This window comes from Dendrobates tinctorius, unplaced genomic scaffold, assembly GCF_039654945.1.
Source record: "Dendrobates tinctorius isolate UK_male_01 unplaced genomic scaffold, ASM3965494v1 ptg000018l, whole genome shotgun sequence".
Taxonomy (NCBI): domain Eukaryota; kingdom Metazoa; phylum Chordata; class Amphibia; order Anura; family Dendrobatidae; genus Dendrobates; species Dendrobates tinctorius.
In genome coordinates, this window is record NW_027361686.1 from 18555174 (window position 1) to 18570070 (window position 14897).

The window sequence follows — 14897 nt, forward strand, 5'->3', positions numbered from 1 at the left end:
AACCACACACGTGACGTTTGGAGACTGGATGGCACTGCATGCGACCCCAAGAATACCATCCCTACAGTCAAGCATGGTGGTGGCAGCATCATGCTGTGGGGCTGTTTCTCAGCCAAGGGGCCTGGCCATCTGGTCCGCATCCATGGGAAGATGGATAGCACGGCCTACCTGGAGATTTTGGCCAAGAACCTCCGCTCCTCCATCAAGGATCTTAAGATGGGTCGTCATTTCATCTTCCAACAAGACAACGACCCAAAGCACACAGCCAAGAAAACCAAGGCCTGGTTCAAGAGGCAAAAAATCAAGGTGTTAGAGTGGCCTAGTCAGTCTCCTGACCTTAACCCAATTGAAAACTTGTGGAAGGAGCTCAAGATTAAAGTCCACATGAGACACCCAAAGAACCTAGATAACTTGGAGAAGATCTGCATGGAGGAGTGGGCCAAGATAACTCCAGAGACCTGTGCCGGCCTGATCAGGTCTTATAAAAGACGATTATTAGCTGTAATTGCAAACAAGGGTTATTCCACAAAATATTAAACCTAGGGGTTGAATAATAATTGACCCACACTTTTATGTTTAAAATTTATTAAAATTTAACTGAGCAACATAACTTTTTGGTTTGTAAGATTTATGCATCTGTTAATAAATCCTGCTCTTGTGTGAAGTTTGAAGGCTCTAACTTATTTGCATCTTATCAAACCTGCTAAATCTGCAGGGGGTTGAATACTACTTGTAGGCACTGTGTGTGTATGTATGTATGTGTGTATATATATATATATATATATATATATATATATATATATATATATATATATATATATATATATATAATATAATCACATACAGGTAACTAGTAGGAACATCTGACCCTCTTACATACCCCCTTCCTAAAATCATTGTCGTCCCCGACAATGTAAAAGCAATACTAACATTTCTCCTACAAAAGATAAATATACCGCACATTTTTTTTAATATATCAAACCCTCTATACTTCACATAGATACTTCACACAAGAAAAACAATAGTGTATTTTTTTTTCTTTTTAATGGGAGGTAGAAAACTTGCAAAACAATGTCCACACATGAAAAGGTGCCCTCCCCCATCCTTTGAGGGGAGCACAGCATATGTCCACACTTCACTTCGAAGTACTGGTAGTGTCCACTTTTCCAGAAGCAGTTCTGCTACAGGGGCGCAACAGGCGCCAAAAAAAAAAAAAAAAATTTCAGAAGGTCACGTGCACCATATTCAGCTCTCTGTTGGAGCATTGCATGGTTCCCTACCCTGGGGGGACGTGGAACAGTCCCTGAGAGGTGCAGCATGCCAAGGAGAGTTCAGCGGCGCACATCCTGCGCTGTGTTTTCGCTTAAAGCCCTGGCGTGGGCCAAAGAGGACTCTGCAGCCGCAGTGTCTCCAAACTGAGGAGAAGGATCAGGGGCAAAGGCATCCTCAGTTGCCTCTGCACGTGGGTCTGCATCTTCTCCGGAGGGTTCGCTTTCCTCCGGGCACAGAATGACTGCCACGGTGTGGTAGCCTCGTGGGCAGTACTTTTTATAGAAGGAGACCCAATCTCCCACTTGCAGGGCTCTTCCATGCTTGATGGAAGCGGCATTAATGTAGACCTTATTTGCGGGTGTCGGCCTCCTCAATAAAGCCATAGCCATGCTCAACGTTGGTGTACACGAGCTGGCCATAGGTGCGACGGGCAGGCATTGCGGCTTCCCCCTTCTGATGGAGGAGCGCCCATATTTCCCGCTCCTTGGCCTTTTTCTGAGCAATAATGTCCGAGATCCACACAGACGGATAAACGGATGACAGGGGCCCGGTAGTTTCTGGGGATGCCTGACAGGTGCGCTGGGGCGTGGTGATGCGGACCTTGGGCCTGGTGCCGGCACAGGGTGACAGCACAGGGGCTACATGGTTTGCCGACAGCTGGGGTTGAGGTTCACTCACCTCCATTGACTTGGCTGCCCCGTTCTGGCTTGCTCTCTGTCCCCTCAAGTACTCGTGCATGCGGGAGGCCATGGTCTCCACCGCCTCGGTGGCCTCTTCCTGCCAGGCGGGCTCCATCGTCTCGCCGTCACTACCGGAACTGGCATCTGGGGTGCGCTGGTGTTCTTCTTCCTGCTGTATGGCAGGAACTACTTCTGGGCTCACTTGTTCCTCGGGGTAAGTAAGCGGCGCTTCATCCCTCCGTGTCTCCAACACAGCCTGTGCTACCGGCAGACGCATCTCTGTTCTGTCGTCTGACTTCGGTTCAACAGGCCCAGTTGTCGGGGGCTCCATCTCCTGCTGTGGGTCTTCACCTCGGGTGAGTGGTAGGTGCTCCTTCTATTCCAAACTGCGGATAAGACATCTAGCCTCTTCTTCTTGCCGCCACCGCCACTCCATTCGCCCGATGCCTCTGCAGCCGCACACTGCTACATCGTGTCTAACGTCCCGTGTCCTAATGACGCCAGACAGCTGCACTCAGCACTTTCTGCAGGGCCACTCCCGTTCCAGGTCGGGGCCCTCGCCGTCCTCTCCACCCATTTTCGGGCATTAGGTGGAAAAGGACGAACGTCCATCTGCACATACCACTACTTTCAGGGGTGAACCCGACATTGACAGCTCATGTTTGGCTCCATCAAAATGCTGTCACGCCCACGAAGCGCACCTTGTAAACAGGGACAGTCCTTTTTGGTATCACAGCCCTCCATCTTGGTGGTCGCCATCTTGGGGTCTACAGGATCACTCTACAGCTCTTCCTTAGTCAAATCAGTTGCTTTAGTCACGTCCAATTTGAAATATTTTTCGTCACATTCTTCAATCTGTACATTACGCTTCACTGCATTCAGTTTCGCTCCTTCCATATTCTTCATCTCTGGGGCAGCAAGATCCTGCTGACTACGCTACTTGTAATAATACGGCTGGGGGTAGACACATCAGCACATTCCATACTCACTGTGCTGGCAGCTGCTTCTTCCCTGGTGCGTCCCACATTCTTCCTGGAGTTCAAAGGACTGGAGGCAGAACCCAGGATAACTTAAAACATTAAAGATTTATTCTCTTCAGGGCACAGCACATCCAATACACCTTTAGCACACTTGATATGGTACCAGCAATATGTCTTCAGCTTTCCCTAGCTTCTTCAACTAAAAACAAAAAGTCACTACGGGACAAGGAGCCCATGAAAACTGCACTTTGACCTATCTCCCTGGAACCTACTTCACTCCAGACACGGAAATAATCTACTAGGTCGTCCACCCCCTTTTGGTTATCTTGCCCGCACACTCGCTGGTGGCCCACTCGACTACTACTTCAGCACCCAGACTTCTGTTGACACTTCATCAGTGACTTCTTCACTACGTTGCCGCAAATACCATACACTTCACTCTTCTTTGCTCTGCTCAATTCTCCCACATCTACTATGGATGGCTAGGGATTCCACTTCACACACCGTGTGGCAGCTATACAGCTCAGGCACAGGACCGTCTGAGCCGCACCAGGGGTCTACTTCCAACTGACTATAATCAGGAAATCTCTCCAGCTAATTCCAGCTACCACTCCTACAATTAACCTCTAAAGTGTCCTACACTTCACTCTTCTTTGCACTGCTCAATTCTTCCACATCTACTATGGATGGCTAGGGATTCCACTTCACACCGTGTGGCAGCTATACAGCTCAGGCACTGACTATAATCAGGAAATCTCTCCAGCTAATTCCCAGCTACCACTCCTACAATTAACCTCTAAAGTGTCCTACAACTGTGCTCTATTATGCAGTGTACTCAGTTCCCCCATCTAGGGGCCTTTTCCCTAACTGCACTGTCCATAACTTGCATACAATACACATACGTAAATACGTCACACAAATATATATATATATATATATATATATATATATATATATATATATATATATATATATATATATATATATATATTTTTTTTTTTTTATATATATTATACACATGACACACATATGGTAATCATGTACAGGTAACTAGTAGCAACAACATCTACAGGGCTAGGCCCTGACCCTCTTTACTTATGCATGGAGTGATAGTGTGCATGTGTGACCGCTTTCAAAAGACTGCCTGCGTGGCTATCTTGGTCATTCTACAGAAGTGAATGTAATGATGGTTATGTATGAGCACCACTATTCGTATACACAGGTGTCTCAGGACCCATGTTAGGATTGATAGGAGCCCTATTATTTGAAGCCCATGTTATCATCTATCCCGTAGATGGGTGATGTACGCTGTTTATGGGAAAATCTCCTTTTAAACAAGCTAGAGTGCAGGCAGTAACTATGACGAAGATTTTTATTGGGAGGGAAAAGTATAGAAAAAATAGAACTTGTTTTATCACAGCTGAAGTGTAAATGTTAAGCTAAATTAATTTTCTCCTTTTTGGTAGGACCTTATTACCTAGACTTGCGCAAAGATTTATTCCAGAAGACCTGCCTGATGATCTTCACTTGTTTCTCATGAATATTGGAAAGTCAAGTAAGTACATTTGTATAGATCAAAAACTTAGAGTAACCGTCGTTAGAGTAACTCTCGTTAAAATTTTTATTTCATAAATTATTATTTATTATAGCGCCATTTATTCCATGGCGCTTTACATGTCAAGAGGGGTATACATAATAAATACAAGTACAGTAATCTTAAACAGTACAAGTCACGACTGGTACAGGATGAGAGAAGACCCTGTCTGCGAGGGCTCACAATCTACAAGGGATGGGTGAGGATACAGTAGGCGAGGGTACAGTAGGCGAGGGTAGAGCTGGTCATGCAGCAGTTTGGTGGATCGGTGGTTACTGCAGGTTGTAGGCTTGTCGGAAGAGGTAGGTCTTCAGGATCTTTTTCCATGGTAGACGAGAGTCTGATATGTTGTGGTATAGAGTTCCAGAGTAGGGGGGATGAGCGGGAGAAATCTTGTATGCGATTGTAGGAAGAGGAGATAAGAGGGGAGTAGAGAGGGAGATCTTGTGAGGATCGGAGTTTGTGTGTAGGTAAGTACCGGTAGGTGAGGTCACAGATGTATGTATCCGCATTGTGTAGGGAACTAATGTCTGTAAGATGGAGGAGGGATTCAGACTGTGAATGTAGATCGAGGTGTCGAAAATTGCTGCGAGGGTGTGCAAGTTTGTGGGGTGGGGATTGTGGACCTGGAGAAGAGAGGGAAGAGAATGTAAGTAGGTTGTGGTCAGAAAGAGGAAGAGGTGAGTTAGAGAAGCTAGATAGGGAGCAGAGGTGGGTGAAGATGAGGTCTAGTGTGTGGCCATCTTTGTGAGTGGCTGCAGAAGACCATTGAGTGAGGGATAGAAGTTTAGTGGCAGCTGAGAGGGAAGTGTCAATGGGGATGTTGAAGTCGTCCAAGATGATAGTGGGGATGTCAGTGGAAAGGAAATGAAGTAACCAGGTGGTGAAGTAGTCAAAGAAGGTGGTGGCTGGCCCTGGGGGGCGGTAAATGACAGCTAGTTGGAGGTTGGAGGGGGAGTAGATGCCCACAGAGTGCACCTCCAAAGGAAGGGAGGGTAACAGAGGGTGGGAGTGGGATTGGGGTGAAGGAGCAATTATATGACAGGAGAAAACCATCTCCTCCACCTTGCTTGCTGCTGGGGCGGGGGGTGTGGGGAAGGAGGAATCCACCATACGAGAGTGCAGCAGGTGAGGCTGTGTCAGAGGGGGTGAGCCAGGTTTTGGTGATGGCAAGGAAGGAAAGTTTGTTAGTAATAAAAAGATCATGGATGAAGGAAAGTTTGTTGCAGACAGAGCGAGTGTTCCACAGAGCTCCTGTTAGTGGGACTGGAGAAGCTGGGGCCGGGTGAATGGGTATAAGGTTGGAGAGGTTACTGGAAAGTTGTGATTGAGCGTGGATGGGATGTAGAATGACTGTGGGAATGTGGTGAGGAGGACCAGGGAGAGTGTTAGCAGGTGGGAGCAGGGGAGGGCATGAGGGGGCTGTCTGTGTTTGGAGACAGAGGATTGTATGTTGAGAAACAGAACTGAGGAAGAGGTGAGATGAATGAGGAGGATTGAAGAAGAGATGAACAGTTCCTTACTTGGTGTAGGAATTAGGGGGGTTAGCAGAAAGTGAAGGATTATAGGGGTCAGAGTGAAAACAAACCTAAACATTGTTTACAGTGACTATCCAGTTACCTTCAGTTCCCTAATATTTTTACATTTTAAACATTTTTTTTTTTTTTTTAATTCTAAGCTTTTCACTTTGTGCCACTATGGGACAATCATTTTGTGCAGGCTGATCGCATATATGGCATGCAGATGAAGTAGCATCTGCATGCTATAGAAGCTGTCAGCGCTGCACTCGGTGCACACTGACTTGAGAGACTTCCTGACATGCACTGTGGTCCGGGGGTTAAAGCGCCGGGAGCGGTCTGTGACCGCTCCTGGCACTTAGTGCCTGGTGTCAGCTGTGAGAATCAGCTGACACCTGGCCGCGATTGGCCACGCTCCCCCCGTGAGCGCGGCTGATTGCCATGACGTACTATCTCATCCATGATCAGGCACATGGACGGGATCGTGCGTCAGATGGCAGAGAGGGTTTTTTTTTTGTTTTTTTTCTAGTTTTAGCATGCTTCAATAGTCTCCATGGGTGACTAGAAGTTGCCATAACCTGATCAGCTCTGCTACATACAGGCGATGATCACCGCCTCTATGTAGTAGAATTACTCACTTTCTATGAGCACCGACCACTGGGCGGCACTCATAGCAATCCGTAACTGACAACCATAGAGGTCCAGGAGACCTCTGGTTGTCATACCAACAAACTGGTAACCCGTGATCACGTGATGGGGGTCACCGGTGGGAGGATTTCCGGCCCGATGGCTGGAAGCGCGCGATAAATGCCGCTGTCAATGTTTGACAGCGGCATTTAACTAGATAATATCCGAGGGGTGGATCGCGATTCCACCTGTGGCTATTGCGGGCACATGTCAGCTGTTCAAAACAGCGCTGGAGCCCACATCAAAGGAAGGGAGACGATCTGCGCAGTACTAGTACAGTGGAGGTCGCAAAAGGGTTGATAGATGATAATACCAATGCGAAAGGGAGCTCGGGAGTGAGCCTACCACCGAAATAATAGAATGTCCAGGGGAATACTTTTGATGATTTGTGTACTTTTGGGTAGATGATGGAATATTACCCATTTTGGAGCTGAATTAGTAAGGAGATGTTTTTTTCTTTTTTAATTAAAATATAATTAAATGCAAAAGTGATTTGTATGCGTCTTCAATCAATTTGTTATGTTCCTTGTCATATTGATCTGAATGATCTATACACACAAGCTCACATTCTCATTATGTTGACCTATTTTTACAAAAATATGTTTTCAACATCCCATCGTATTTGAGGGATTCGACACAATTAATAGAAACTAAGAACATCAGTGGCTTAAAGGGGCTGTCAAGGATTAAGAGCACAGTGTCTCTGGTGCGCCTGCATGCTGTTATGATCCCTTGGGATTGATGGTGTGAGTTAGGGGTCAACAGCTGACTTGTCTCCTCCAGCTTGTTTCAATGGAAGTGAATTGAGAGAATCTGAACTCGTTTAGCTGGCACGTGACCACATGTATGCGCACTACACGCTATCAAGAAGTCTGCAGATTTTGCTCTACAGCCTGTACAACCCCTTTTAAGCACAGGAGTGTAATGGACAATCAAACAGCTTTTACATAAATACTACAGAAAAATTATGGGCAAAACAGATACGAGCGAGGAGTCCTACAAGCCGGACTTTGGTTAATTTCTCCTCACAATACTGGTGAAACTAAGTTCTGACATTATGAGGGTAGGTTGTGGAAAGCTATCTGAAATGTTTGACCCAAGTTAGACAATTTATAGGCAAAGCTTTGAAAAACGTTGCAAACTGCTCATCCTCTAGGAATCTGATGAGGGGGAAAAAAAGCAGAAATGTATCACTGCCTAGTATTATATTACACATTCTTGAAATCTAGTAGTGATCCTGACTGACCGAAGAGCAGGGATTTGACTAGGATTAATTGTCAGTAATGATTAATATAGAAAAGAAGAACCGTAAAAAGTCGCTATTGTTAGCCATGTAGGAATATAACGTACACTGGTATTTAGGGCGTTTACCTTGAGACATTGTGCTGCAGTGGGTACAACGCCAATGTAGGAATAAAACTGGATACTCGTACTACCTAAGTCCTTGTTGCCAAATTTATCTCAGTGTTTTCACCAAAATTCTAGTGTAAAAATAAAAACCTTGAATTGTCACACACTATTTGCAATATTGTTTTTTTCTTATGCCATTTCCAACTACGTCAGCTAACTTTTAGAAAGGTAGGCAGGTCAGAGTGTGATGTAGCACTGCTAACTGATTGATGACAATTTATTCTGACACCGGCACTAAATGCCAGGAGCAATCATGCACCACCGCTCCCGGCACTTTAACACTCAAAATGCTGCAATTGAACGCAATTGCAGCTTTCCAGGAGCCGTCAGAGGGCTGATCGTTGCCATGGTGACACACGATCATACAGATGCATTTTCTCCCATGTAAGCAGTCTTTCATATGGACTCAACCATAATTTTTGCATTTTGTTACCTTTACAGAAGCTGAGCAAATACTGCCTACTAGACTGGGGAACCATCACTGTGTGCGACTTATAATCCATAGATGGGTACATGTCCTCAGCTGCTGATCATATCTAATTGTTATTTTGCACATCTTACATTATACATTTCAAGCTTCTACTTACAGTATATGGATCCGTTTACATGATGCACTTTATTTGTGCTGAGTTATTGTGCTTGCTTTTTAATCACATCAATTGCTATTTATTTATTTATTAACTTTATTGGATTAGATTGGCATTTAAATACTGCATTTACTATCACTTTTTTATCCATTTGGATCATGTATTCATTTTTGTTGTAGCTACTTATATCCATTTTTTGTGCATGTTCATCATCCTGCACTTTTTTTCCCACTTGTTGGTTTTTCCTTTTTTCCTCTCCCTCCTCAGTTTATCAAAATGTAATTTGAAACCAAATGAAAATTTACACATCCAAGTTTAAATTATCATATTTTAAGGTTGTATAATTCCAGTAGATACACAACATCTGTGTTATTGTTTAGGAATATATGCTAATATTGAAATTTGGTGATCTGAAATATTTAACCCCTTCGCAACATGCGCCATAGTAGTACTACTCTGCATGAGGTGTGTTCGCGCAAAGAGCAGTGCTAGTATGGCACACCGATCGTGCGGCCTCACGCTGAGCGCCGTGGCGATTGCATGTGAGTGTCAGCTGTATGTCATAGCTGACATCCCGCAGCAACACCCACGATCAGTGCTGGCCGCTATCAGTAGTGACAGCAGCATAGTGAAACACTGTGTTGGGAGGGGGCTCCCTGCGCGCTTCCATCAGAACAACGCGATGCTATCGTGTTGTCCTGATGGTCTCCATGGAGATCCCTGGCACCAAGATGGCTGCGGGTTCCTTCCGGGTCCTGCAGGGAAGGTGGCTTGTGAGCGCCTGCTGATTTGTTAAAAAAAATCCCCAAATAAAGAAAAAAATTTTTTACCAATGGATCCATTTATTTATGTAAAAAAGTACACATTTGGTATGCCAAGTCCATAACGTCCCACTCTTTGAAACTGTTCCACTAGTTAACCCCTTCAATGAACATCATAAAAAATAAATAAAAAACAAAGCAATAAACAATGCTTTATCATATTGCCGAACAAAAAGTGCAATAAAACGTGATAAAAAAAACTAAAAATGGTACCGCTGAAAACATCTTGTCCTGCAAAAAACAAGCCGCCATACAGCGTCACTAGCGGAAAAATAAGTTCTAGCTCTCAGAATAGAGATGCAAAAATAATTATTTTTTTTCTATAAAATACCATAGTTTTTATTGTGTAAAAAGTGCCAAAAATTAAAAAAAATATAAATGAGGTATCGCTGTAATCATACTGACCCGAAGAATAAAGCTGTCTTACCAATTTTACCACACGCAGAACGGTATAAAAAAAAATAAAAAAAAGCAATTCCTGAATTGCAGGTTTATGTTCATTCCATCTCCCAAAAATCGGAATAGAGAAAGCGACCGGATCAAAAAATGTCATGTGCCCGAAAATGATACCAATAGAAACATCAGCTTGTCCCGCAAAAAAACTAGCCCTCACAATGACTGTCAGCCGAAATATGAAAAAATTAGTTTTCAAAATATAGTAATGCAAAAGCTAGTTTTCACAATAAAAAGCGTCTTTTAGTGTGTGACAGCAGTTAAACATAAAAACCCGATATAAATCTGGTGTAGCTGTAATCACACCGACCCAAAGAATAAAGTCGCCTAATCACTTATACCGCACAAAGAACGGTATAAAAAATAACACAATTCTTCATATGCTGTTGATTTTTTTTTTTCATTCTACCTCCCAAAGATCGCAGTAAGGCTTGGCGCACATTTATCCTGCACTCTGCGCTGAGCGCTTACACTGGGGTTTCCGTGTAAATCTCTGAAATACGTGATTCAGACAGAACCTCTGGTGGAAGATGCCCTATTATGAGGCAGATGCAGGCACTGTGGATGTCATAGGACCTGTGATCCGGCAGTAGCCGTCTTTTTAGACTTGCATAAAAGTGCCGTCAGCCACAGTTTTTTGCACATCTGAAAAGGACAGGGTGGAACAGAGGCCAGACGGAGACCAGAGTAACTCTACTGCCTCATTATAGTGAATGGATCCATTGGGGGTTTCATCTGAATCACGTCACTCAGAGATTTAAATGGAAACCCCAAAGTACGGTAAGTGGTCAGCGTTGAGTGCTGGATAACACTGATCCCAAATGTTATGTAAAATGTTCTCAATAAACGTTTCCTTTCAATCCACAAAAAAACCCAAGACCCACTCAGATCTATCATCTGTTAATAGAAATATAGGGGGCTTCCACGTTACTGATAGCACAAAGGCTCTGGAAAAGCGAAATGGCTCCTCACCCACCAAAAGAAATACAGCAAATGCCCCCCTCCCTTCTGAGCCCCAGTGTGCCAAAACAACATTTAGCTCCCACATGTTTGGCATTTCTGTAGTGATGTGCGCCCAACTAATTTTCAGGTGCATGTCTCAAGAAGCATGAGCTGGGCATAACGTGCTGGCCACTACAATGGCAGTTTGCAATTTTCACTCAGCAACAGCCACTGCTGCCTGTTTCTGGAAAACACACATGGAATCAAAATTGTCACTACATCTGTAGTTAATTTCCCAAAGGGTTATCATTTCCAAAGTGGGGTCATTTGAGGGGGGATTCTGCTTTTCTAGCACTTAGGGGCTCTTTATATGGAATCCACAAACTAGTCTAAGAAAATCTGCGCTCCAGGAGGCAAATAGCACTCTGTCCCTCCCGAGTCACTCTGTATGGCAAAGTAGTACTGTACAGCCACAAATGGGGTATTTCTACATTCAGCAGAAATTGTGGGACAAATTGTGGTGCCAATTTGACCCATTTCCCAGTGTGAAAATGCAAAACTTGGGGCTAGCACACAATCTTGATGGTAAAAATGTAAATAATTTTTTCTTCACTGCCCAATGGTATAAAAGTTTGTAGTTTTTAGAATGGTGTCATATAGGCTCCTCAAAGTCACTTCGAATATGAGGTGGTCCCTAAAAAATATGGTTTGCAAATTTTGTTGTAAAAATGAGAAATCGCTGGTCAGCTTTCCTAACCCAAAAAAAATTCTTTCCAAAATTATGCTGATGTAAAGTAGATGTGGGAAATGTTAGTTATTAACTATTTTGTGCGATATGACTCTGATTTAAGGGCATAAAATGTAAAAGTTCGAAAATTGCAAAATTTTCACCAAATTTCCATCTTTCACAAATAATCGCAAGCCATATCAAAGAAATTTTACCACTATTACAAAGTACAATATGTCACGAGAAAACAGTTTCAGAATCTGTGGCATCCATTGATGCGTTCCAGAGTTTTACCTCATAAACTGACAGTGATCAGAATTGTAAAAATTGGCCAGGTCATGGAGGTGAGAACAGGTTTTGGAAAAAGAAAAGGAAATCGGGAAAGGGACAATTTTTCACACCACTGTAGGTGAGACTGTTCCAACTTTTGTATTTTATATGGTTGATTGTTGGCTACTAGTGATGGGCGAGCAAATTGGAATGCTCGGGTGCTCAACCCGTGCTCAGTGTAAGTCTATGGGAAACCCGAGCATTTTTGCCGTGACCCCTCTCTCTGGGGTCTTTCTAGGGTCTAAAAACGTCGGAAATTGATGGGAACGGTGCTCAAATGACATGGGAACATCATGGGGAAGACCCCTGGAAGCATTTGTGACTCCCAGGTTGCAGCTGTGAACAATGTTGTCAGAGTCTTACGTCACTTTATAGACGCACAATAAAACATAAAAAATGAAACCAAAATGGATTTTCCTGGGAAATATGTTAAGCAACATCCTTTCCAGGGTAATGACTTGTATATAAGGCAAAATAAATAACCCAAAATAAAAATGTTCCTCCACCACTTGGGTTATGTTCACTCATAGCGTTTTTCAACTTTAGCATTGCTTTCAACCAAGACAAATGCGTTCACTGGTAAATGTCATTTTAACATTTTACAACCTTATTTGGCCATGTGGTGTGTGACACTTCACACATCCTGTTTCATTTATGAAGGAGGGACTCTGAATGTCACAAAGTTTATTTTTATAGGGCCAGCAGTCGGCCCTCACTATTCTTAGAGAGCCATCAGCCGGCTATGTTTGGTGTTCCCATTATTAAGCAGTGGGTCTCTTATACTGTTATTGCGTATGCAGTGAGTGGCAGGGCTGCCCAAAATTTTTACACACCCCAATAAACTATTGAACAGATGTCCTGGATGGCAACATGCAACTAAAGCTCCCATTATTCATTTGGTACTCCAATACTGCTTGCTTATGCTTAGAATGCAAGGCCTGCCCTGCACCAAAGTTATACGCACCCCAATAACCCTGGACACCAACGTACTGGATGGCCACATGAAACAAACATTCCCATTTTTCTTAATTAGCTACTCCCATAATGTTAGCCTATGCATTGAATGCAAGGCCTGCTCCTGCCCTGCACCAAAGTTACATGCACCAATATAGTCCTTTGAACCAACGTACTGGATGGCCACATGAAACCAAAGTTCCCATTATTCATCTGGTAGTCCCATAATGTTTTCCCATGAAATGAATGTAAGTGTTGAGGCTAAGAACCTGCATTGGAGCATTGCATAGTTGAGCCTGAAGAACCAGCAATGGAGAATTTGTGTTGAGGCTGAAGAACTGACAGTGGAGAATTGCATTGTTGAAGCTGATGAAACAGCAAAGTTCACATTTTTAGGAAATGGGTCTCTCATACTGTTTGCCTATGCAGTGAATGCAAGGCCTGCCACAAATTTGGATGCACCCCAATATCCCTTCGACAAGACGTGGAGGGACTCCTAAAAATCTGTTCCCATTACAAAGGAGCGGGTCTCCTATACTTGTAATGCCCATACAGTAAGTGTATGGGCTGACAAACATTTTCCCCTGGGGGGTACACATCAACATACTGTGTAAACTTTTTTTTTTTTTTTTTTTGTATATGGGCATCATAAACACCCTTGGGAAAACAAAAAAAAACCTGGCTGTTGCATCACGGAACACGTTGACCCTGGTGACCTAGTGGTGGTGTCGGAAGAGGCGTGGAGGATGGCCTACTAACAATCTTTCACCAATTTAAAGGAGCTGGTCTCCTATGGTTGTAATGACCGTACAATAAGTATACGGGCTCACAAACAAGGGGGTACACATCAACTTTAATGTGTAAAAAAAAAAAAAAAAAAAAAAAAAAAAAAAAAAAAAAAAATTTTTACAGGCATCAAAACACCCTTTAACACAATAACATGGCTGTTGCATCACAGACCACGGTCACCATGGTGATCTAGTGGTGGTGGCTGATGAGGATGAGAATTAGGAGGATGGCAGGAAATAGGCAAAATCAGGAAGCGTATACCCATGTGTGGGTGTGAAGAGGTGCATGGGAATATACCTCCCAAAAAATGACACCGGATTTGATGTTATTTTTCGCTGTTATCATACGGTGGTGTAGAGATGTCTAGCCCAATCCAGCCCTTGTTCGTTTTTATAAGAGTCAGCATATTCAGTTGACAGGCGGATGCTCTTATCAGTTATAATCACACCAACGGCACTAAAAACACGTTCTGACAAAACGTTAGTGGCAGGGCAGGCCAGGACCTCCAAGGCGTAGAAAACCAGTTCATGCCACGTGTCCAGCTTGGATACCCAATAATTATAAGGCACAGAGGAATCACGGAGGACATTGGTACGGTCAGCAAGGTACTCCCTCAGCATCTTCCAAAACGTTGCACTTCTTGTGACAGTACCCCTTGCTTCTTGGCCAGTGCGATGGGAGGGTCTGAGAAAACTCTCCCAGAACTTTGCCAGTGTTCCCCTGCCTCTGATGGATTGGAGTTGTCTCTCTCGCCTGTACTCCTTGGTTGTTCAGCGAATTGTGACCTCTGCCGCCAGCGTTTTCAGATGGGATTTTTTTAAAATTATTCCCGCAACAATGGACTACTGGTACTGCACCATTTTAGTACACTTGTCTGCCTCTGGAAGAAGAGATTGAAAGTTCTGCTTGTAGCGTGGGTCTAGAAGTGTCACCAGCCAGTAATGACTGTCACCCAAAATTTGGCGAATAAAAGGGTCATGGGAAAGGCAGCACAACATAAAGTCAGCCATGAGTGTCACCAAGAGGATGACTGACCATGCTCTCCTCCTCCCTGTCCTCAGGCCATCCACGCTGACAGTTGTGCTTGTAGTACTGTCTATAGCGCATGAAAGTAGCTCCTGTTCTCCTCATCCTTTTCCTCATTGTCAACCAAT

The 14897-nt window shown here is 43.8% G+C and overlaps 1 protein-coding gene across 2 annotated transcripts in view; it reads left to right on the forward strand.

Annotated features, from left to right (window-relative positions):
• LOC141082567 (sacsin-like) overlaps positions 1 to 14897 on the forward strand; it is a 95596-nt gene that overhangs the window by 58184 nt on the left and 22515 nt on the right. Inside the window, exons 1-2 of one of the 2 annotated variants that reach the window (XM_073566539.1) lie at positions 4429 to 4487; positions 8582 to 8649. In XM_073566539.1, coding sequence (XP_073422640.1) covers positions 8646 to 8649 — 4 coding nt within the window. In that variant the 5' untranslated portion in view covers positions 4429 to 4487; positions 8582 to 8645. Of the gene's footprint in view, positions 1 to 4398; positions 4488 to 8581; positions 8650 to 14897 lie in introns of those variants that run through there. The other variant, XM_073566538.1, reaches the window with a different exon arrangement.